Source organism: Oncorhynchus gorbuscha, linkage group LG09 (genome assembly GCF_021184085.1).
Source record: "Oncorhynchus gorbuscha isolate QuinsamMale2020 ecotype Even-year linkage group LG09, OgorEven_v1.0, whole genome shotgun sequence".
NCBI classification, from domain to species: Eukaryota; Metazoa; Chordata; class Actinopteri; order Salmoniformes; family Salmonidae; genus Oncorhynchus; species Oncorhynchus gorbuscha.
Genome location: NC_060181.1, coordinates 65019583 through 65041816, shown reverse-complemented (window position 1 = coordinate 65041816; position 22234 = coordinate 65019583). Strand labels below are relative to the sequence as shown.

Below are 22234 nucleotides of genomic sequence, written 5' to 3'. Positions count from 1 at the left end.
GAATAATGAATGATTGTTATGATTTGATCTTTGTGATTATGAATTTGATTGCATACATGTTTTGACTTTGATTGGATACCTGTTATTCTGTTTCCTGTGTTATGCAGCACAGACTACTCAGTAAATATACCACTTTATGGTTAAATGAATTCCTGCCTCAGTCTCATCCATTCCTCTGTCACCTGTTCACCTTCACTGTCAGTCATACTACCTGTCCAGCTACCAACACAGATTCCACTAATCTTTCAATTATTTAAAACATCTATAGGAACCCAGCTGAGACCGGGAATAATTGATATGTGTCACACCCTGACCATAGTTTGCTTTGTATGTTTCTATGTTTTGGTTGGTCAGGGTGTGAGCTGAGTCGGCATTCTATGTTACATGTCTAGTTTGTCTAGTTCTATGTTTGGCCTGATATGGTTCTCAATCAGAGGCAGGTGTTCGTCATTGTCTCTGATTGGGAACCATATTTAGGTAGCCTGTTTGGTGTTGGGTTTTGTGGGTGATTGTCCTTGTTACTGTCTCTGTGTTACTTTGCACCAGTATTAGGCTGTTTCGGTTTTCGTGGTACGTTTATTGTTTTTGTATTTGATTCGTGCTTACTTTGTTTCATTAAACATGGATCGCAATAGCCACGCCGCATTTTGGTCTGACTCTCCTTCACATACAGAAAACCGTTACAGACTCACCCACCACAACAGGACCAAGCGGTGTGGTAACAGGCAACAGCAACGCAAAGAGGAATGGACATGGGAGTACGGTTTGGACTGCAAGAGTATGGACTATACTTCTTGGGAGGAGATAGACAGGTGGGCGGTCGACCCAGGGAGAGTGCCGGAGCCTGCCTGGGATTCGATGGAGCAGTGCGTGGAAGGTTATCGGAGAATGGAGTTGGCGACGCAAGCATGGCGGCGCGGACGGAAGCCCGAGAGTCAGCCCCGAAAATGTATGGGGAGGGGGCTCACAGGGTGTATGGCTATGCCAGGTAGGAGATCTGCGGAAACTCCCTGTGCTTACCGGGGGGCTAGAGACCGGACAGGCCACTGTGTTATGCTGTGAAGCGCACGGTGTCCCCAGTGCGGGTGCATAGCCCGGTGTGGTACATTCCAGCTCCGCGTATCGGCCGGGCTAGAGTGAGCATTGAGCCAAGTGCCATGAAGCCGGTTCTACGCAGCTAGTCTCCAGTGCGTCTCCTTGGGCCGGCTTACATGGCACCAGCCTTGCGCACGGTGTCCCTGGTTCGCCTGCATAGCCCAGTGCGGGCTATTCCACCTCGCCGCACTGGCAGGGCTACCGGGACCATTCAACCGGGTAAGGTTGGGCAGGCTCGGTGCTCAAGAGCTCCAGTGCACCTGCACGGTCCGGTCTATCCGTCACCACCTCCACGCACCGGCCCTCCGGTGGCAGCCCCCCGCACCAGGCTGTCTCTCCGGCTCATCCATACAGGTGCTCCCGCCTGTCCGGCGCTGCTGCCGGAGTCTCCCGCCTGTCCGGCGCTGCTGCCGGAGTCTCCCGCCTGTCCAGCGCTGCTGCCGGAGTCTCCCGCCTGTCCGGCGCTGCTGCCGGAGTCTCCCCTCTGCCCGGCGCTGCTGCCGGAGTCTCCCCTCTGCCCGGCGCTGCTGCCGGACCCCCTCTGCTCAGAGGCGCCGCCCCTCTGTCCCGAGCTGCCGCCCCTCTGTCCAGTGGGGTCATTAACCTCTTGCTCCTACCTGGCACGCAGGCGTCCCATCTAGAGCTCTGGAAATGCAAATGCGCTATGCTAAATGCTAATAGTATTAGTTAAAACTCAAACGTTCATTAAAATACACATGCAGGGTATTGAATTAAAGCTACACTCGTTGTGAATCCAGGCAACAAGTCAGATTTTTAAAATGGCTTTCGGCGAAAGCATGAGAAGCTATTATCTGATTGCATGTAACACCCCAAAAGACCCGCAGGGGACGTAAACAAAATAATTAGCATAGTCAGCGCTACACAAACCGCACAAATAAAATATAAAACATTCATTACCTTTGACCATCTTCTTTGTTGGCACTCCTAGATGTCCCATAATCACTATTGGGTCTTTTTTTCGATTAAATCGGTCCATATATAGCCTAGATATCGATCTATGAAGACTGTGTGATAAACGGAAAAAAATAGCGTTTCATAACGTAACGTCATTTTTTAAAATTCAAAAAGTTGACGATAAACTTTCACAAAACACTTCGAAATACTTTTGTAATGCAACTTTAGGTATTAGTAAACGTTAATAAGCGATCAAATTAATCACGAGACGAAGTGTTTTCTATAGGGGTCCGTCTTGAAATACTATCCGTGTATTTCTCAACCAAAATATCCGGTCGGAGACCTGAAGAAAAAGCCTGTCTCTTGTTCGTTTGACCAAGAAACAAACAATTGGCAAATGACAAGACTGTTGACATCGTGTGGAAGCTGTAGGTACTGCAACCTCAGCCCTATTTAATGTCTTTCGCCCATAACAATGGGTTGAAGCGGCGGATGGATATATTTTTCCACTTTCAGTGATCAGATTTTCCTGCACTTTTCAATGAAACGCACGTTCTGTTAAAGTCACAGCAGTGATTTAACCAGTTTTATAAACGTCTGTGTGTTTTCTATCCACACATACTAATCATATGCATATACTATATTCCTGGCATGAGTAGCAGGGCGCTGAAATGTTGCGCGATTTTTAACAGAATGTTTGAAAAAGTAGAGGGTAGACTGAAGAGGTTAAATAGGGTCGCCGTGGCTAGGAGGCCACGGAAGCGGACAAGGTGGGGGACTAAGACTACGGTGAAGTGGGGACCACGTCCAGCACCAGAGCCGCCACCGCGGACAGATGCCCACCCAGACCCTCCCCAATAGGTTCAGGTTTTGCGGCCGGAGTCCGCACCTTGGGGGGGGCGGCGTACTGTCACACCCTGACCATAGTTTGCTTTGTATGTTTCTATGTTTTGGTTGGTCAGGGTGTGAGCTGAGTGGGCATTCTATGTTACATGTCTAGTTTGTCTAGTTCTATGTTTGGCCTGATATGGTTCTCAATCAGAGGCAGGTGTTCGTCATTGTCTCTGATTGGGAACCATATTTAGGTAGCCTGTTTGGTGTTGGGTTTTGTGGGTGATTGTCCTTGTTACTGTCTCTGTGTTACTTTGCACCAGTATTAGGCTGTTTCGGTTTTCGTGGTACGTTTATTGTTCTTGTATTTGATTCGTGTTTACTTTGTTTCATTAAACATGGATCGCAATAGCCATGCCGCATTTTGGTTTGACTCTCCTTCACATACAGAAAACCATTACAATATGGGTCATCTAACATTAATGGTTGTAACTATTGAAGATGCAAAAAGGAGTTTTACAAAATAATTTGTTTCATTGACAGATACGTATTATTATAAATAATATAATATAACATTATTATTATTATCATTATGTTACATGCAAGACATACCCAGAACCAGGCAGTGATGAAAACATTTCAAAGGAGCTCTAATTCAAACATGCAAAGATATATATTTGATACAATTACCCCATTAACTGTTATAATATCACTTCTCATTGTGTACATTTCAAGGTTTCACAAACATAAAACAACTATTTAATTAATGTTTCTCAGACTAAAACACTGAGTTTCCTATTTACTAAAGAACAATCACTAAGACAAAAGACAAAAAGTTGTAATATAATCTGTATACATGTCATTCTATATTGAAAACAGGTACATTCTGTAAGATGTTGATGTGATAAAACATTTCTTTTATTAATCTCGTAATTTAGGATAATACTGTTTATTTGATACTTTACTTAAATTGTATTTATCTTGTCTCATACCATGCTAATACACTACCAAGCAATGCAAACAGATGTGGAATTAACCCCATAACAGGTGTGTCTTTTGGGATCAATAATTGATCAAGAATACCAATAGGGGTGATCAGATCATCTTCCCTATTACGGCATCATATAATGCACAGTCATATGCAAATCCATAAAACTCTGTCAATAAAACATTTCAAACCTTACAGGACTACCATGCATATCCTACCTTCTGAGCCTGAGTAGCAGGTAGTTTACTTTGGGCACCTCAGTCATCCAAACCTTCAAATACTGCCCCCTATCCCTAACAAGTTATTAAAGGTTTTGTAAGTTGAAACAGGTCTCATTCGGCAGTCTAGAGAGCAGATAAAAAGGGATGCCCCACTTACTAAAAACAATCTCTTGTCATAGACCACCTTGCCCTTTGGCTACTGACGTATGTTACAAACCCCATGTGTCTTAAAGCTTAAGATATAATGGCTGCTGTAGAAGGATTTGACCCCAGTTTGCAACTACCATTTTTGGCCTTAATCGCAGGTCCATCCAATAGCGGTAAAACCTGTTTTGTAAAAAGTATTTTAGAGAATTCTGAACATGTATTATCTCAGTAACCTGAAAATATTGTGTGGTGTTATTCATGTTATCAACCTTTGTATGATGAGCTGTTGAAGAAAATAAAAATCAAAAATCAACAACAACACCCCGAGCCTTCTTGATGCTCAGCATCTGATGACGCCTTTCTGGTCATATTATTGGCTACAATCTCACTTACAATATTTTTTGCCGCTGATTTTAAATGTGGTTTGGCTATGCTGAGGCCTCTCTTCATAAACGGTAAAACCATCCTAAAGAGTTTATAAATATGAGTCCTATCCCTGAACAGTACATGGTCGGGGATCCGTGATAGCCGGGTAATCCATTACATTACCCACCTGATCAACATTAAATGAGGCATAGCGGTTAGGGCCGAGATGTTGGTTGTGTTACATAACCATTTTAATTAAGTTGTATTATGTATATTAAAAAAATATTTAATATTGTCGTTTATTGTTTAATATTGTCGTTTATTGTTTTGTATTGTTCGTTATTATCTTTATTAAAGATGTATCGAAATAACCACGCTGCAGTTTGGTCCTCCTCTCCTTCGACGGAAGAGAGAGGTTTTGGTGGGTCTAAAGTGGAGTTTTACAATCGTTTTAACATAAGTAAATTCAATGTTTTCGTTTTCGATCCGTTTTAAGCTCAACCAGAATGTTTACAATATATTTTTGCTTACAGGTACATAGTGTGGTTTGTCATAGTTAACACTGACTACATCACCATCCTTTCCTTCTATATGAACTGTTTTCTGGAGGGGCACATAACTGTCTCCTACCCTTTGATAGGATATGATGTCGGTATACAAAAATATGTTGTAAAACCCTGCATGTATATCCACAGGGAATGGGAATAATTTATCTCTCACATACGTCCATTTATTAGAACTCATCCCCAACATGTAGGCTAAATTACCGCTGGTCTTTATACCCCCATCAGCAGCCCCTGAGATTTGTACACGTTTATGAACAGGGTTGTAGTTCAAGAGTAGTATATTGTTCAGGGTTAGGAGTTCGTTCAACTCTGAGACGATAAGTTTCGGTGGTTCCGATATCCTTTTGCAATAAAAATCACGGTCCTTATCCTTGATATTATACCAACTATGGGGGTATATAATCTCTCTGAGACCTACTTCCCAGGCCTCTGATAACTCTATACACTGTGGAAAATTGGTTGTATAATTAGAATTTTGGATTTTCATATATATATGTGCAGACGCATTACTGGGGAGAGTCAGGTAGAAGCCGTTGTGTTCCATGATGCACTCCAGTGTTTTTCAACATCTGCTCCGCCATCCTTCTTGCCCCTCTGGTGTACAATAACGTTAATGATGAGCCCCTTTCCAATAACGAGAACATTTCATTTTCATTTTGAATTTTTATTTTTGCAAACATCAAGTATTACGTATACAGACAATTCAGGATACGTAGCAGGATATTAGTCCCAGTTTTCTCAACGATCCATGCATATAACACCCTGTATATTTGTTATTGATTTACAGGCTTGTGTCGCTGAATTAAAAAAAATACACATCTGTTATATAAGTATATAAACAACAAATATGATACTTGTTACAATTAAACGGTGTTTCAAACAAATAAAGTAAAATCTTAGACAAGGTTGTTTCTAGTTCTTCAGAATCATCCACAAGACGGGATATCAGTTGTGTCCATTGTAGACTCTCGCCCGAATGTCGTACATGATTCAAAATTTGATCAATTTTTAGCACACGCTCTGCATTAGCCCATGTATTGTGGGTTGTGTAGAACGATACATTGTTCACCTTATTTTCAATAATTTGCTGCATAACATTTGTAAGTTCTCTCAAAATAAATGTTTTATTTATTCTCTCTAACATCGTATGCATATAGTTACCCATTGCTTTACATTTAAATAAAAAATGTGTATTGTTACTCGGTCTCTTGCGGTTTATTGAGCAAGAAAGTCACCACATCCGCCACCAAAGCTTCCTTGTATTTGTTGTCGTCCACCAGGGTGTGCCGGATTCCTTTGAGGTTCTCGTGGATGTAGATTGCCTCATTCAGTTCATGTAGGAAAGCCTCGGTTACACCGTAAACTCTGGGAATAGACGGCACAAGACCCATAGATTCCAGGGCTCTGACCATCGAAGGTATAAACCGGCTGGACCACAGTCTTTTCACCAGATCCTCAAAATGGTTGAAGAAGTAGTACCGTGGGGGGTCGTATAAACACAAATGTCGTCGTTGGCTGGGGTGATTGATCTCACAACCGATGCATTTTTCTCTTATATACTCTCCAATCACCACATCTAAAAGTGTGGCTACAGAGGCCTTGATAGTGTCCACAAAAATAGTATTGACCACCCCATCAAACACATCCTCAGGCGGTGTACATGTAGGGGGTGTCGGGGGTCTTGCCTGGGGGGAGTAGAATGGAGGGCTGTGAGGCATAGAGTCCTTAGGGGCTGGTACCCATGACGTATCGGAGTCCTGGTATGGTATATGAATATCCATGGTATATGCTGAAATGAAGAACCGGAGGCTTTATGGGGACTCCTTTTATTGTTATTGTATCGGGGAGTGGTTAACGCAGCAGACGCGTACTTAGTTTTCTTAGGGGGCTGACCCTTCTTCAGGTTCCTTTGAATCATAATCCTCAGGATTCACATATATTATGCACTTCCTTACATGAACAATGCTCTGCCATTGTTGGCTCTGTACAAAGAGAGCATCCACCAACTCTTAACATTTTCAATTCCATTAGGTCCCAACTTTTAAAAGGAATAAGCATACGCAACCTAAAATCCCCAGTCAGGCCACCATCACGAATGTTTTGGTTACAGATTTCCTCATTGCTGATAGAGAACTCCACGCACCCACATGGAAGTCTATTCTTTCTTTGTATTTTCACCCTCTGAAATATTATTCCTGAGGAGTCAGGGGCACCTTCCCAACGGGTCTCGTAGCCCGTGAACACGCTATACCCCTTTGTGATAACTCTGAGTTCGGGACACACCACCTTGCGAAAAACCTGCCAGTCTTCAAGCCTGTAGTCTACTTCTAAAGTCTGGTCTGTATATTCTTCTCCTTCGGCTACGGTATAGAGTTTCACTCTACAGGCCGGGTAATCAAACAGATAACCCCATTGCTGTCCATTAGGCATCATCACTTGATCTTTCAGCGCAGTTGCGGGCGGTATTTGGGTTCTATACATATTTAGAAACCGCATCGTATATTGATGCATTATACTCGTACCTTTCTCTATGTTTCAACCGAGGTCCTGCTTCTGTTGTTACGGTCATCACGGGTGTGTCACTGATCACAAAATCCATGTTTAATTTCTTTAGTTGTTTATCGTGGGTGCTTGGGGTGTTCTGGGGCTGCCCCCCCAATACCCCTGGACATTCCTGTTTCATAGACAACAGCCCTAAGGTCACTAAAACAGGGTTGGGGCCATACTCTTTGAAATGTTCAAACACATCCCCCAGTTCAACGAGGTCCCTACACATCAATCATCATGACAGCTTCAAAGGAACAGATTAAATATATGCATAAATTAACACCCATTCTAAAGCGTGAGAACAGGAGCAACAGCATGCCCATATAGGTGCACTCCCTAGAGCATGTGATAACTTACCGCCAGGATGTCCTGACAGGATGCCCATATATGGGCATACACACGTGACCCGTGACATAGGGTCATAAATCACACGTTTGATGTGTGCCGTCTACTGTATTCTCTCTTGCACTGTACCTCCAGTCTCTCCTATCTCTCTCAGAGTATAATGGAATCACACACAGTAGCCTTAGAATCACTGGATATATGAGCTGTTTGGAATGAGCACTCCCTCGCCTGCTTGGCTTCTACAGGGTAAAGAGATATCAGTTTGCCCTGGAGAGAAACAACTGTCCACAGGTGTCAGAGAAGGGGACTGTCAGTTACGACATATCAGTGATCTGCTGCAGAGTACCTTAGTGGAATGGTAAAGTGTTTAAATACTTATGGAAATAAGGTATTTCTGTTATTTTATTTTTAATACATTTGCAAAAAATGTGGCTTTCATTTTGGATTACTCTGCAGTCTGCATTTACATGTTGACAAATATATTTTCACCCTTGCAGTGCACAGCCACGGAACAGCTATATAGTGCTCAATTGCACAAGTCAAACCAACATTGGTTTGGCACAGTGTTTGTTTGCAAAACTGAGTGTTTATTGATCAAATGATTATAACTGGCAGCCTCTCACACTCTTTCAGAAAGACACACACACACACACACACACACACACACACACACACACACACACACACACACACACACACACACACACACACACACACACACACACACACACACACACACACACACACACACACACACACACACACACACACACTCACCTGAAGTATCCAATGATGAAGATAGCCACTAGTAGAGAGCTGAAGGACACAGCATAGCCCACAGTGTACATGACATACAGCCGCTCAAAGAAGTTCTGCTGGAAGAGAGGGAGGGATGTGTAACCGTAAAGCTGCCCATATAGAGGTGTTACTAGATAAGCTGAAACTGTCATGTAGTGGTTCCAGTGGGTTTGAGCATGGTTCTGGCAACACTAGGGTTGTGGGTTTGTTCCTCACATGGGCCACATATACTGATATATTCTATGTGTCACTGTCAACTATAAGTGATTTTAAATGAAAGCACATGATTTTACATGCAATATATGGTGACATGGAGGGTTTATGTTTGGGTTTAAGATTAATCTACAGTAGCTAAAGAACAGTACCCACTTTCCCTCTCTCGTTGCTTGGCTTCATAAACCCAGGGCCCAGACACTCTGAGTAGTTAGGCCACGTCCTGTTCAGGCTCTCCACAAAGACCCACGACCCATTGATGTCACACTTCCTGTAGGTGTGACCTGGAACATATCAACAACACACTGTAGCGCTTCACTTGGTTCCACATGTTACATGTGAGATAATACATATGGTCATTCAAGCATTAAAATTCACAAAAAATGTACAATATTATCAATAATTCACTGGTACAGATATATTGTGTTCTAATCCTATTTATATGTGCAACCCATTCATCCATGCATGCAGAGGCCAGTTGGGTGTTACCTTTGTGGTTGAAGTCGTAGACATAGCTGGGGCAGGGGACCTTGGTGACAGCTCCTGGGTAACCCTGAGGCCAGCAAACCAGGCCGTCCCAACCAGGGGGGCAAAGGTCATCTAGAGGAGAGGTAGAATGCTTCAAATTCAGAGTTTACTCATTTCAACTACAGTATGTGACCGGTGTACAACCTCAGAAATATGAACACGTTGGGAATGGAGGTTGTTCGGAATACTGATACTTTACTGTATTGATATATCAGCACACTTCCCCATGCAACACAAGGAGTGCACACTTTGGCTGATTTTATGCCTCGATCATAACGGTTAAACTGTTTACCTGTAAAACTTAAATTAATAGCCTGGGTGTTTATTTGCTTCAATCACTGAACATAAGTGTTTTAATGTCATGTAATATTTAAAATGGTATATATGGTATATAACTGCTCTGCACATGTGATCACTGCGTGCTTGATTTTGATGTTTTCTTTTATTTTTGGTGACACCATGGCTAGCAACAATGACAGCTTTAAAATATATATATATATATAATTGAATGCATAATGAATTGACCGTGGGAGTATAATTAATTGACCGTGGGAATATCAAAGCGCATCTAACCACTAGGCAGGTAACCTAGTGGGAAGAGTGTTGTGCCAGTAAAAATCAGTTGTTCTGCCTCTGAGCAAGACTGTTAACCCACTGTTTGTTGGGTACTGTGGATGTTGATTAAGACAGCCTGTCATGTTTTGTCATTGATTGTCATGTTTTGTCCCTGTGCTTCCCCTTCTGTTCGTTTCCCTCTGCTGGTCTTGTTGGGTTCTTTCCCTCTTTCTATCCCTCTCTCTCCCCCTCCCTCTCTCACTCTCCCGCTCTCTCTTCTCTCTATCGTTCCGTTCCTGCTCCCAGCTGTTCCTATTCCCCTAATCAATCATTTAGTCTTCCCACACCTGTTCCCGATCCTTTTCCCTGATTAGAGTCCCTATTTCTCTCCTTGTTTTCCGTTCCTGCCCTGTCGGATCCTTGTCTATATTCACCGTGCTGTGTCTATGTTTTGCCCTGTCGTGTCGTGTTTCCCTCAGATGCTGCGTGGTGAGCAGGTGTCTGAGTCTGCTAGGTTCAAGTGCCTTCCCGAGGCAACCTGCAGTTCTTGATCATGTCTCCAGTCTGTTCTCGTCTTTACGAGTAGTATTATGCCTTTTGTTTTGTTAAGTATCTTACTGGATTAAAAACTCTGTTTTCGCCAAGTCGCTTTTGGGTCCTCATTCACCTGCATGACACAGCCCCCCACACCTGTCTGATTCAAATGCAGAAGACACATTTCAGTTGAATACATTCAGTTAGACAACTGACTAGGTACTTCCCTTTCCCTACATATGAAAATTAAAAAGGTTTATGAATTAATTACTATTAGTCAGACAAAACCTGCAGAGTTTAGCAATAAATAGTGGTTGAATGTATCCTTAGATTTACTACTTTGATGTGTAATTTTTATAAAAACTTGGTAAATAGCACCTAAATCGTAGCAAATTTTTATCTATTTATTTTAACCTTAATTTAACAAGGCAAGTCAGTTAGAACAAGTTGTTATTTCCAATGACGGCCTACCCCGGCCAAACCCTAACCTAGACAACGCTGGGCCAATTGTTCACCGCCCTATGGGACTCCCAATCACGGCTGGTTGTGACACAGCCTGGAATCAAATCAGGGTCTGTGGTGATACCTCTAGGACTGAGATGCAGTGCCTTAGACCGCTGTGTCACTTGGGAGCCACCAATCTTGCAGGCCAGAGCTCCATCTTGGGGTTTTTTCTTCCGAGACTGTTCATGTATCTCGATGGCCATCTCTGGTTACAGACAGTATATACAGTACAGTGCCTTCAGAAAGTATTCACACCCCTTGACTTTTTTGAAATGTTGTTGTGTTACAGCCTGAATTTAAAAGCATAAAATGTTGTTGTAACTGGCCTGTACACAATACCAGATAATATCAAATTGGAATTATGGTTTTTAACATTTTTACAAATTAATACAAAATAAAAAGCAAAAATGTCTTGAGTCAATAAGTATTCAACCCCTTTGTTATGGCAAGCTTAAATACGTTTAGGAGTAAAAATGTGCTTAACAAGTCACATAAGTGGCATGGACTCACTCTGTGTTCAAAAATAGTGTTTAACATGATGTTTGATACCTCATCTCTGTATCCCACACATAAAATTATCTGTAAGATCCCTCAGTCAAGTAGTGAATTTCAAACACAGATTCAACCACAAAGACGAGGGATGTATTCCAATGCCTCGCAAAGAAGATCTATTGGTAGATTTAAAAAATGTAATATCCCTTTGAGCATGGTGAAGTTATTAATTACACTTTGAATAGTGTATTAATTCACCCAGTCACTACAAAGATAGAGGCGTCCTTCCTAACTCGGTTGCTGGAGAGGAAGGAAACCGCGATTTCACCATGAGGCCAATGGTGACTTTAGAACAATTTCAGAGTTTAATGGCTGTGATTGGAGAAAACTGAGGATGAATAAACAACATTGTAGTTACTCCACAATACCAACCTAAATGACAGAGTGAAAAAAGGAAGGCTTTTCAGAATAAAAGTATTCCTAAACATGTATCCTGTTTGCAAGAAATGTGGCAAGCAGGACAATAAACTAAAACACAAAGCCAAATCTACCCTGGAGTTGCTTACCAAGAAGACAGTGAATGTTCATGAGTGGCTGAGTTACAGTTTTGATTAAAATGTACTTGAAAACCTATGGCAAGACCTGAAAACAGTTGCCAATTATGACCAATTTGAAATAGCTTGAAGAATTTTGAAGAATAATGAGCAAATGTTGCACAATCCAGGTGTGGAAAGCTTTTAGAGACTCACCCAGAAAGACTCACAGTTGTAATCGCTGTGCTTCAGCGAAGCTGATTACTTTGGTTCTGAAAAGTATTGACTCAGGGGTGTGAACACTTACACCATCTTAATCTTTTCTTTTTATTGACCAGTCTGAGATATGGCTTTTTCTTTGCAACTCTGCTTAGAAGGCCAGCATTCCAGAGTTGCATAGGCACTCTAATGTACTTGTCCTCTTGCTCAGGTGTGCACCGGGGCCTCCCACTCCTCTTTCTATTCTGGTTAGAGCCAGTTTGCGCTGTTCTGTGAAGGGAGTAGTACACAGTGTTGTACGAGACCTGCAGGTTCTTGGCAATTTCTTACATGGAATAGCCTTCATTTCTCAGAATAAGAATAGACACGAGTTTCAGAAGAAAGTTCTTAGTTTCTGGCCATTTTGAGTCTGTAATCGAACCCACAAATGCTGATGCTCCAGATACTCAAATAGTCTAAAGAAGTCTTGTTTCATTGTTCTTTAATCAGCCTAACAGTTTTGAACTGTGCTAACATAATTGCAAAATTGTTTTAGAATGATCAATTAGCCTTTTAAAATTATAAACTTGGATTAGCTAACACAACGTGCCATTGGAACACAGGAGTAATGTTTGCTGATAATGGGCCTCTGTACACCTATGTAGATATTCCATAAAAAATCTGCCGTTTCCAGCTACAATAGTCATTTACAACATTAACAATGTCTACACTGTATTTCTGATCAATTTGATGGTATTTTAATGGACAAAAACGTGTGTTTCTTTCAAAAACAAGGACGTTTCTAAGTGATCCCAAACTTTTGAACGGTAGTGTATGTAATTTTGGTATTGTTGTATTTAATTTTCCATAAACTTGTAAACATTTCTAAAAACATGTTTTCACTTTGACATTATGGGGTATTTTGTGTGTAGATGGGTGAGAAACAAAATATTTAACTCATTTTGAATTTAAGCTGTAATACAACAAAATGTAACTTGCTTCCGGGAGCGAGGCGTATATGTCGCACGTTATTACTTCATAAGAGAGACATTTGAACATTTTTTGGCAGAAATGCATTCTGAAACATGTGAACTTTCATGTGCCTTAATAACAAATGTGTATGCCATCTGTAAATACGAATACAATTGCTAAATTACAAGCTTAGTTGGAAAAAGGCAGGAAACTTCTCGCTAGCCATGAATGGCTGAGATAATGGATGGGCTGGACATGCCTAGAGATGAGTTCGGATTGGTCTGCCATGTAGCACACTTCTGTCTATAACATGAGCTGCACCGTATGTGTAGGTTATCCTTTTTCACACAGCTTTTTTTAAAGATATCATGATGAACTGTTAGCTAGCTAGCTAACGTTAGCTGGCTGGCTCGCTAGCTAACGTTACATTAATGATCTGTGTAGTAATATTATTCGTATCTCAGAGCCATTGGCATTGCTAGTTATAGCCTAATGTTAGCTAGCTAGCTAACGTTGAACCTAGTTGGTTAGCTACCTGCAGATTCATGCAGTGTAGTAACTTTATGAGTTGGGCTTATGGTTCGTTGTTTAACTAGCTAGCTACATGTCTAAACAAAAGACTCCACTATGCAAGTATCCATTTCACTACCATTTACACCTTCTGTATCCTGTGCATGTGACAAATAATCTTTGATTTGATTTGATATAGTGTGTAGAGACGGTAATGTCAAGAACAACATGACCTGCCCCAAAGTCAAATTAGGATATAACGTTTGGCCAACGAGACAGTGTCCATACTGCATACTGATTTACTATTTCCTTGACTTGCATTGTAATTCTGGAAGTCAGTCAGGAGGCAGACGTCTGATTTTACCACATGCACGTTGGTTTCAGGGAAAATGTATTTACTTAGAGTATGTCTGCTTAACTATGACTCACAGAAGCAATACAGCATCACAGAGATATGTCAAGTTAGGGCAGGTTTAAGGTTACAGTCCACAGTATATGTTGTTATTACCTGCAGGGTCGCGGGTGGAGAGGTTCTGGTGGCATTGGAGTTTAATGTCATACAGAATGTACATCTGCTCCTCTGCTGTCAGACTCTCATCAGATCCACCCTGCAGACGACAAGCAGTGGCTAGTGTCAGTCTCACATTCTTCTAAGATAAAGTTAACACCTCTTCTGAGTGGTTGTCTAATGTTCTCAAAGACCTATGTTCTGATTACGGCCTTACAGTATTTCACACAGCGAAATAAAGGTTGGTCACAAGTAATGAAAGAGATTGGAAATGCAAAGAGATCGGAAATGGTTAACATGAAGAAAGCATTTATAACAATGCACCCACATAACAACCAGACCTGGGTTCAAATACAATTTCAAATATATGAATTTCTTTCATGTACATTCAAAGTAAGTACTCAGATATATTTTATTTGAAAAGGCATGTGGTTTAATATTTTAAAATACTCAAATACATTCACTCAAATACACTCCCATGCATTTAATGTATTTGAAAATAGTATTTGAAATAAACATTCGAAAATACTCTTCAATACAATTTTGTAAGATATATATATATATATAAGTATATATATATATATATATATATATATATATATATATATATATATATATATATATATATATGTATATATTATATATCTTTTTTACAAATAGCCAGTCAAATACTCAAATAAAAGTACTTGTTTTGGGCTGTGTTTTTGAAAATACTAGTATTTTAAATACCAGATACTCAAATACACATGTATTTGAACCCCATAACAATTAAAGTAATGCTGTGCCTTATGGAATAACAAACATATGCTAAGTATGTGTATGCTTTCCTCAATTATTTTTCATTAGAATTTAACCTTTATTTAACTATTGTGCCTATTGTGCGCCGACCTATGGGACTCCCAATCACAGCCTGTTGTGATACAGCCTGGATTCAAACCAGGGTGTCTGCAATGATGCTTCTAGCACTGAGATGCAGTGCCTTAGACCGCTGCACCACCTGGGAGCCCAAAGTAGCCTAAAGTACTTTGAATGACTCTATGCCCTTTTGCGTTCAGTTACTGTACGGTGTCTTCAAATGCCATATCACTTTTGAGTCAAGAAAACGATTTGTGGATGTGGATGACTCATTGAATGGCATGAACCAGAGTCAAGATAAATTATTCATTTATTTTCATTTTGATAATAGATTTTTCTCAGAAAGTAAAGTTTGGTTGTTGCCATGACATACAGACAAGGAAGGAGTTGCAAGAGTTTGTCTTTTTGTTTGTGGTTGTATATCCTTTTAAAATAACATTATGAATGTGTTTTATATTACCATGGAAATCACTATTTAGATGGTGTATGTCCTCATACAGAACACATTTTTCAATGGCACACAGTCCACATGCATATCTTCAAATTTGAGTTGAATTGCAAGCATATTCCTGAAAAAATAACTGACATTCTCCATCAAGGCCTGGAGCTGAATGGCCCTTCACATCTCACTGGCAGTCTGCATTACATGTACACATACAGTAAATTATTGAATGGTGTTGACCAGGGGTCAACCTCATAGATGCTAACAACTTCAACAGTTACAGACACAGACACATTAGGAGCATCTAATGGAAATGGAAATGATAGGAAGGTGAATGTGTGCTATCTGTGATGAACATCTCTTGCCCAAGGGGCATGTGGAGCACTGGGGAGCATTGGGACCATAAACCTTCATTGATGAGCAGATGGAATGGATAGATATTAGAATTACAGGCTGTGACGATATGTGGCATATCCCACTGTCTATCACAATTGCCACTTGGTCCCTGCACATCTCTCATGCTGATGTTACAGTCTCCTGCACGCTACACTACTGTTTTAGCCTTACGCATTAACTTGGGGATAGAATTCAAGTCTTCAGGTTTCAGGCAAGGTTACTCATCATAGCCTGGACCCAAGGTCGCTCATCATGCGAGAGTGGTTCATTTAACCCTCGCCATTCCACTAAGGTACTCTGCAGCAGATATAAATTACTAATATGTCATAACTGACAGTCCCCTTCTCTGACACCTGTGGACAGTTGTTTCTCTGCAGGGCAAACTGATATCTCTTTACCCTGTAGCAGCCAAGCAGGTGAGGGAGTGCTCATTCCAAACAGGTCATACATTCAGTGATCCCAAGACTACTGTGTGGGATTCCGTTATACTGTGAGAGAGATAGGAGAGAGCAGAGGTATAGTGCATTCGGAAAGTATTCAGACCCCTTGATTTTTCCACATTTTGTTACGTTACAGCCTTATTGTAAAATGTATTGAATTATTTTTTTCCTTATCAATCTATACACAATACCCCATAATGACAAAGCGAAAACAGGTTTTTAGAAATGTTTGCAAATGTATTAAAAATTTAAAACAGAAATATTTTATTTACACAAGTATTCAAGCCCTTGCTATGAGACTCAAAATTGAGCTCAGGTGCATCCTGTTTCCATTGATCATCCTTGACATGTTTCTACAACTTTATTGGAGTCCATCTGTGGTAAATGCAATTGATTGGACAAGATTTGAAAATGCACACACCTGTCTATATAAGGTCCCACAGTTGTCAGTGCATATTAGAGCAAAAAACAATCCATGAGGTCGAAGGAATTGCCAGTAGAGCTCCGAGACAGGATTGTGTCGAGGCACAGACCTGGGGAAGGGTACCAAAACATTTCTGCAACATTGAAGGTCCCCAAGAACACAGTGGCCTCCATCATTCTTAAATGGAAGAAGTTTGGAACCACCAAGACACTTCCTAGAGCTGGCTGTCTGGCCAAACTGAGCAATCGAGTGAGAAGGGCCTTGGTCAGGGAGGTGCCCAAGAACTCGATGGTCACTTTGACAGAGTTCCAGAGTTCCGCTGTGGAGATGGGAGAACCTTCCAGAAGAACCACCATCTCCGCAGCACTCCACCAATTAGACCTTTATGATTGAGTGGCCAGATGGAAGCCACTCCTCAGTAAAAGTCACGACAGCCCGCTTGGAGTATGCCAAAGGGCACCTAAAGGACTCTCAGACCACGTGAAACAAGATTCTCTGGTGTGATGAAGCATGGTGGTGGCAGCATGATGCTGTGGGGATGTTTTTTAGTGGCAGGGACTTGGAGACTAGTCAGGGTCAAGGGAAAGATGAACAGAGCAATGTACAGAGAGATCCTTGATGAAAACCTGCTCCAGAGCACTCAGGAATTCAGACTGGGGCGAAGGTTCACCTTCCAACAGGACAACAACCCTAAGCACACAGCTAAGACAACACAGGAGTGGCTTCGGGACAAGTCTCTGAATGTCCTTGAGTAGCCCAGCCAGAGCCCAGACTTGAACCTGATCGAACATCTCTGGAGAGACCTGAAAATAGCTGTGCAGCAACGCTCCCTATTCAACCTGACAGAGCTTGAGAGGATCTGCAGAGAAGAATGGGACTAACACCCCAAATACAGGTGTGCCAAACTTGTAGCGTCATATCCAAGAAGATTTGAGGCTATTGTCGCCCCCAAAGATGCTTCAACAAAGTACTGAGTAAAAGGTCTGAATAGTTCATTTAAATGTGATATTTAAGTTGTTGTTTTTTCATATGTTTTTGCAAAAATGTAAAAAAATAAATGTTTTTGCTTTGTCATAATGTGGTATTGTCTGTAGATTGATGAGAAAAATAACAATTTAATCAATCTTAGAATATTAGAATTTTCAATATATATACTTCTTCAGCACCAGTACCTCTTATAGAATACTCAGAGGGGAGTTCATACGTAATAAATATTGTGTATGAGGAAGGTTAACAAGGGTTATCATTCTGTTACGTGAGATGCATAGAGGCAGAATGAGAGACTCTGCAGTCACCAAGGTGGGGGAGAGGTGGTACTGGTTGAACAGATGTGAGAGGTGGTACTGGTTGATCAGACATTACAATTATTACGGTTTAATATGTGCAAAGATGAGTACATATCCTACACTCATCTATGGCCTATTCTGTATCTTTTCTATTTCCAGATGTGTGCCTGCAAAGTTGATCTCTCATGTGTCTCAAGAAACATATTTGAGATCATGAGGAGGAGTTGTACTCCATTCTCTACAGTGCATGGCTGATAAGTTTGAAGCACAACTAAACCACACTACTGACTGACAGTGAGCACAGATAATTATATACACCACAATCCCTTAATTAGATGCATCATACACACTCTAAGCAAAAATACAGGGTATCTATCTTGTCTTTTATTTGAGTAAACATCACAAATGTTGTAATTACATGTAGAAAAACACAAGGAAACAACATCCTTCACAGCACTGTACAATAGTGAGTCACACACTGCATTCAGTGAGGTGGGGAATATCAACACTGTTAAGGGGTCTCCATAATGCCTACATTATAACAGGGGTCTCTAAATTGAACAAGATCAGTGAGCCTGCTGCCCGCTGATGACGAATTTCAGATTTCTCATTGTATGAATGAGATGACAAATGGAGTGAATTTTCACAACTGAATGACAACCCACTGGACACAGACTGGTTGAATCAACGTCGTTTCCACGACAATTTCATTGAAATTACGTGGACTATACATTGAATTAACGCCCGTGCCCAGTGGGAACGGAGTCTATTAAATATTTGATTCATTGTGAAAACATAAATATGATTTTCCACAGTTGATAAAAAATAGTTTGCCGACTCAATGTTCAACTTTGGCAATTTATACTATTCTAAACATAATGCACTAATTTTAAAAAATCGGACATTTCCTGTCCTATTCTGAACACAGCTGAACAATTAGGACTACGTTTTGTTTCTTACCTGTGCGTTAACACATGTCCAGCACAGGGCGAATGAGACCAAGTTCCATAAGATCCACTTCACCATACTTCCAAACAGGGCGAATGTCATAACTGTTTGTAGAAAAAGCGTCACCTATCTATTTGAAACTCTAAATGTAGTTAGGTTAAACGTAATTTCAAGTAATAATTATTTGCTATTCCGACTCCAATAGTCGTTGTCTGGTTCACCTTTCCATATAGGGCACATGACAAAGGTCTGACTTTTTTTCGACTATGACTGAAAAATCTTCAAAACACGTTTTTACGATAATAAATATAAGGTAACATGTTCATACAATGTCAATAACAAGCGCAAAAAAATATGAAAAGGTCAGCGAGAGCTCGCAAACACATTTAACAATAATTCCTTATCCATAATACACTTTTTTTCTCCATATAGTAGGCTAAAGCATATGCATTCTGCCACGACTTCCCAGAACAAGTTTGTACATTCCAGTTGTCTTTTCAGAGAGAAGGGCGCGAATTCTCTTTCCGTCCTCAGCAAGCTTAGTGAAGACGTGAAAAGGCACGTGCTGTTGATACCGCTAAACTAATTGCGCATTGATCTTTTGGTGGTTCGGCAAAATCACCCGTACTCTTCTTTAATTTCCAGAGTCCTTGTACATTCTGTGCAGTTTTATCAGTATCCAAATGACTGAACAGTACATTAACAGCGTTGCATATCCTGACACGAAATTCCACCGAATACATATATCACATTGCAGGTTTGATCGCACAATGCATCGTAAACAGAAACACAATTTGAAGCAACTCTTGACTAGTGAAATATTTCAGTAATCGCAGTAAAATATCGCGTAATTTGGTCAAATGCGCAGAATCTTCCCACAGGAGATTATTATTTCAGAAACTATTCTATTCAAGGACCGTTTAACTTAATTTGGGATGTGAAGCGAAGTTTCATCTGCTGTCCTTGTTCTGCAGTGCTAAAGTGGCGGATGAGCTTTCCTTGGTGCTGAAACTTCGTTCGAAGGACTGACCCGAAAGTTGGCATGGCGCTATAAATGCAGGAAATAATCTCTGTCTTTAGCCGAGTGGAGAAAAAAATGTCCGATGTCATACCAGGACAAAATGATTTAAACACTAAATAGGCCTACTCTGCCAATATATTTGTATATGTGACCAAGACAGGTTGTACTTTGCAAGCTGTGGAGTTCAACAATAACATGACCGCTTCCATTGATATTACTCACCATACCACTGCAATTGGGGGCACGAACAACCGCTGAAAATAATACAAGCAGACTGTAATCAGAAGCTACGCACGTGTGCGTGTGCATCACACTAAACCATCCTTTCCTTATAGAAGATAGAAGCAGCATGTGCTCAACTAGTATTGGCATGGTGCCTTCCGAGCATCCAATTATCAATGCTAATTAAAATATAACACTTGATGTCGTCCTCTCTACTAGTTCCTCCAGATACACAGGTCACATCCCGAATGTAACCATATTCCCTCTATAGTGCACTACTTTTGACTAGAGCCTTACGGGCCCTGGTAAAGTTCACTATAAAGGGAATAGTGTGTCATTTTAGACATAGCCAATGTACAGAGCAGGAAGTCGGCAACTTATCTATGAACTGGGTATGAAGCAGGATCAAAAAAGTGAAACATCAATAATTGCACAATAAAACTCACATACTCTGTGGATGCTGCTACCAAAGTGTGTGAGAGAGGGTGTTCTATTTGATTTTGTTCCCTTCCATCTGATGGTAAAATAACAGAATAAACTTGGCCTGAGCTCCACGTATGTTGTCTCCAAGATGTGTATCAGCCTAGCATGTGAATGAATCCACAAACATCCGTTCCCCCAAAGCATCAGTTCCCCTACAGCTCTAATCATCAATTATCTCAACTCAATTAACTCCCAATGCAACTACAGTGTGTAATAACTTTTGAGTGGTGCATCACTTCATGTCATATTCTGGACAATATACATAAATACAATTGTAATCTCAATATTGTAATATTTCATTATTTCTGTCCTGGGCCGATTGAATTGAATTGCTCACTCTGAGGCTTGTTGGATCAGAAACCCCCGTTTGATTGAGTTGAGCTCACCTCAACACATTTGTAGGGTACTAGGGGGTAACTAGCCCCCCCCTAATAACAATGTTTAATTGCTGACACAAAAAAAGCAATGTTTGGAGAAAAACAATTGGTATGTGGACGAAGGTCATGCTTAGGCAAATAAACTCTAAAGGGGAAAAATGGTTATTGTTTACATTTTTCAGTTTACATTTCATGAAATGTTGGTTTTGAGAAGGGGCGCTTTTTAAAGTACCAGGGTTAAAGTATCCCCCATTTAATCAGTTTTATTTAGAAATTATTTAGTAAGTAATACTTAAAAGCTAAGGTTAGTTGTCTTATTTTAAATATTTAAATAAAATATGGGGGAAAATGGTGTTCAACATGTCACAATTAATATCCGCACTATGAGGAGATAACAGTCGGCGAAGTCGGCTCCTCTCCTTGTTCGGGAGGTGTTCGGCGATCGACATCACCGGCTTTCTAGCCATCGCCGCTCCATTTCTCATATGTCCATTTGTTTTGTCTTGTTTCATACACACCTAGTTTTCATTCCATAATCACACTACATGTATTTAGTCCTCCGTTCCCCTCCATGTCTTTGTGTGTGATTGTTTATTGTTAATGGTGTATGTTCACACGCTATACTTTTGTTTATTGTTCCGTATAATTTGGGCACTTAGATGTCATTTTGTGCCTATTTGTTGATCGGAATAAAAGTGTGCCTGTTTACTCTACTCTGCTCGCTCTCCTACACCTGACTTCGCCTCCCTTACACAGCCTTAATAACAGATATTTGATGTAAAGTCCCTCTTTTTAACTCACCTGCACATTCATCTTCTTTGTTATTTCATTGTTGTTCCTTTTCCTTACAATCCATTATGTACAATTGCACTACATTTTATTGGAATAATGCAAGATTTTACAATCCCACCAGTCTTTAAAATGACATTCAAGAGCAAAAGGTTTTCAATAGCTGTTTTTAATTCATAAAAATG

At 40.7% G+C, this 22234-nt stretch overlaps 1 protein-coding gene across 2 annotated transcripts in view; it reads right to left on the bottom strand.

Moving 5' to 3' along the window:
• Positions 1 to 20025, bottom strand: part of LOC124042913 (parathyroid hormone 2 receptor-like) — a 91751-nt gene extending 71726 nt beyond the window's left edge. Inside the window, exons 1-5 of one of the 2 annotated variants that reach the window (XM_046361050.1) lie at positions 19170 to 20025; positions 14367 to 14466; positions 9522 to 9632; positions 9189 to 9316; positions 8799 to 8893 (exon numbers count right to left, since the gene is read on the bottom strand). In XM_046361050.1, the coding sequence (XP_046217006.1) occupies positions 8799 to 8893; positions 9189 to 9316; positions 9522 to 9632; positions 14367 to 14466; positions 19170 to 19259 (524 nt within the window). In that variant the 5' untranslated portion in view covers positions 19260 to 20025. Of the gene's footprint in view, positions 1 to 8798; positions 8897 to 9188; positions 9317 to 9521; positions 9633 to 14366; positions 14467 to 19169 lie in introns of both variants that reach the window. The other variant, XM_046361051.1, reaches the window with a different exon arrangement.
• Between the last annotated feature and the right edge of the window lie 2209 nt (positions 20026 to 22234).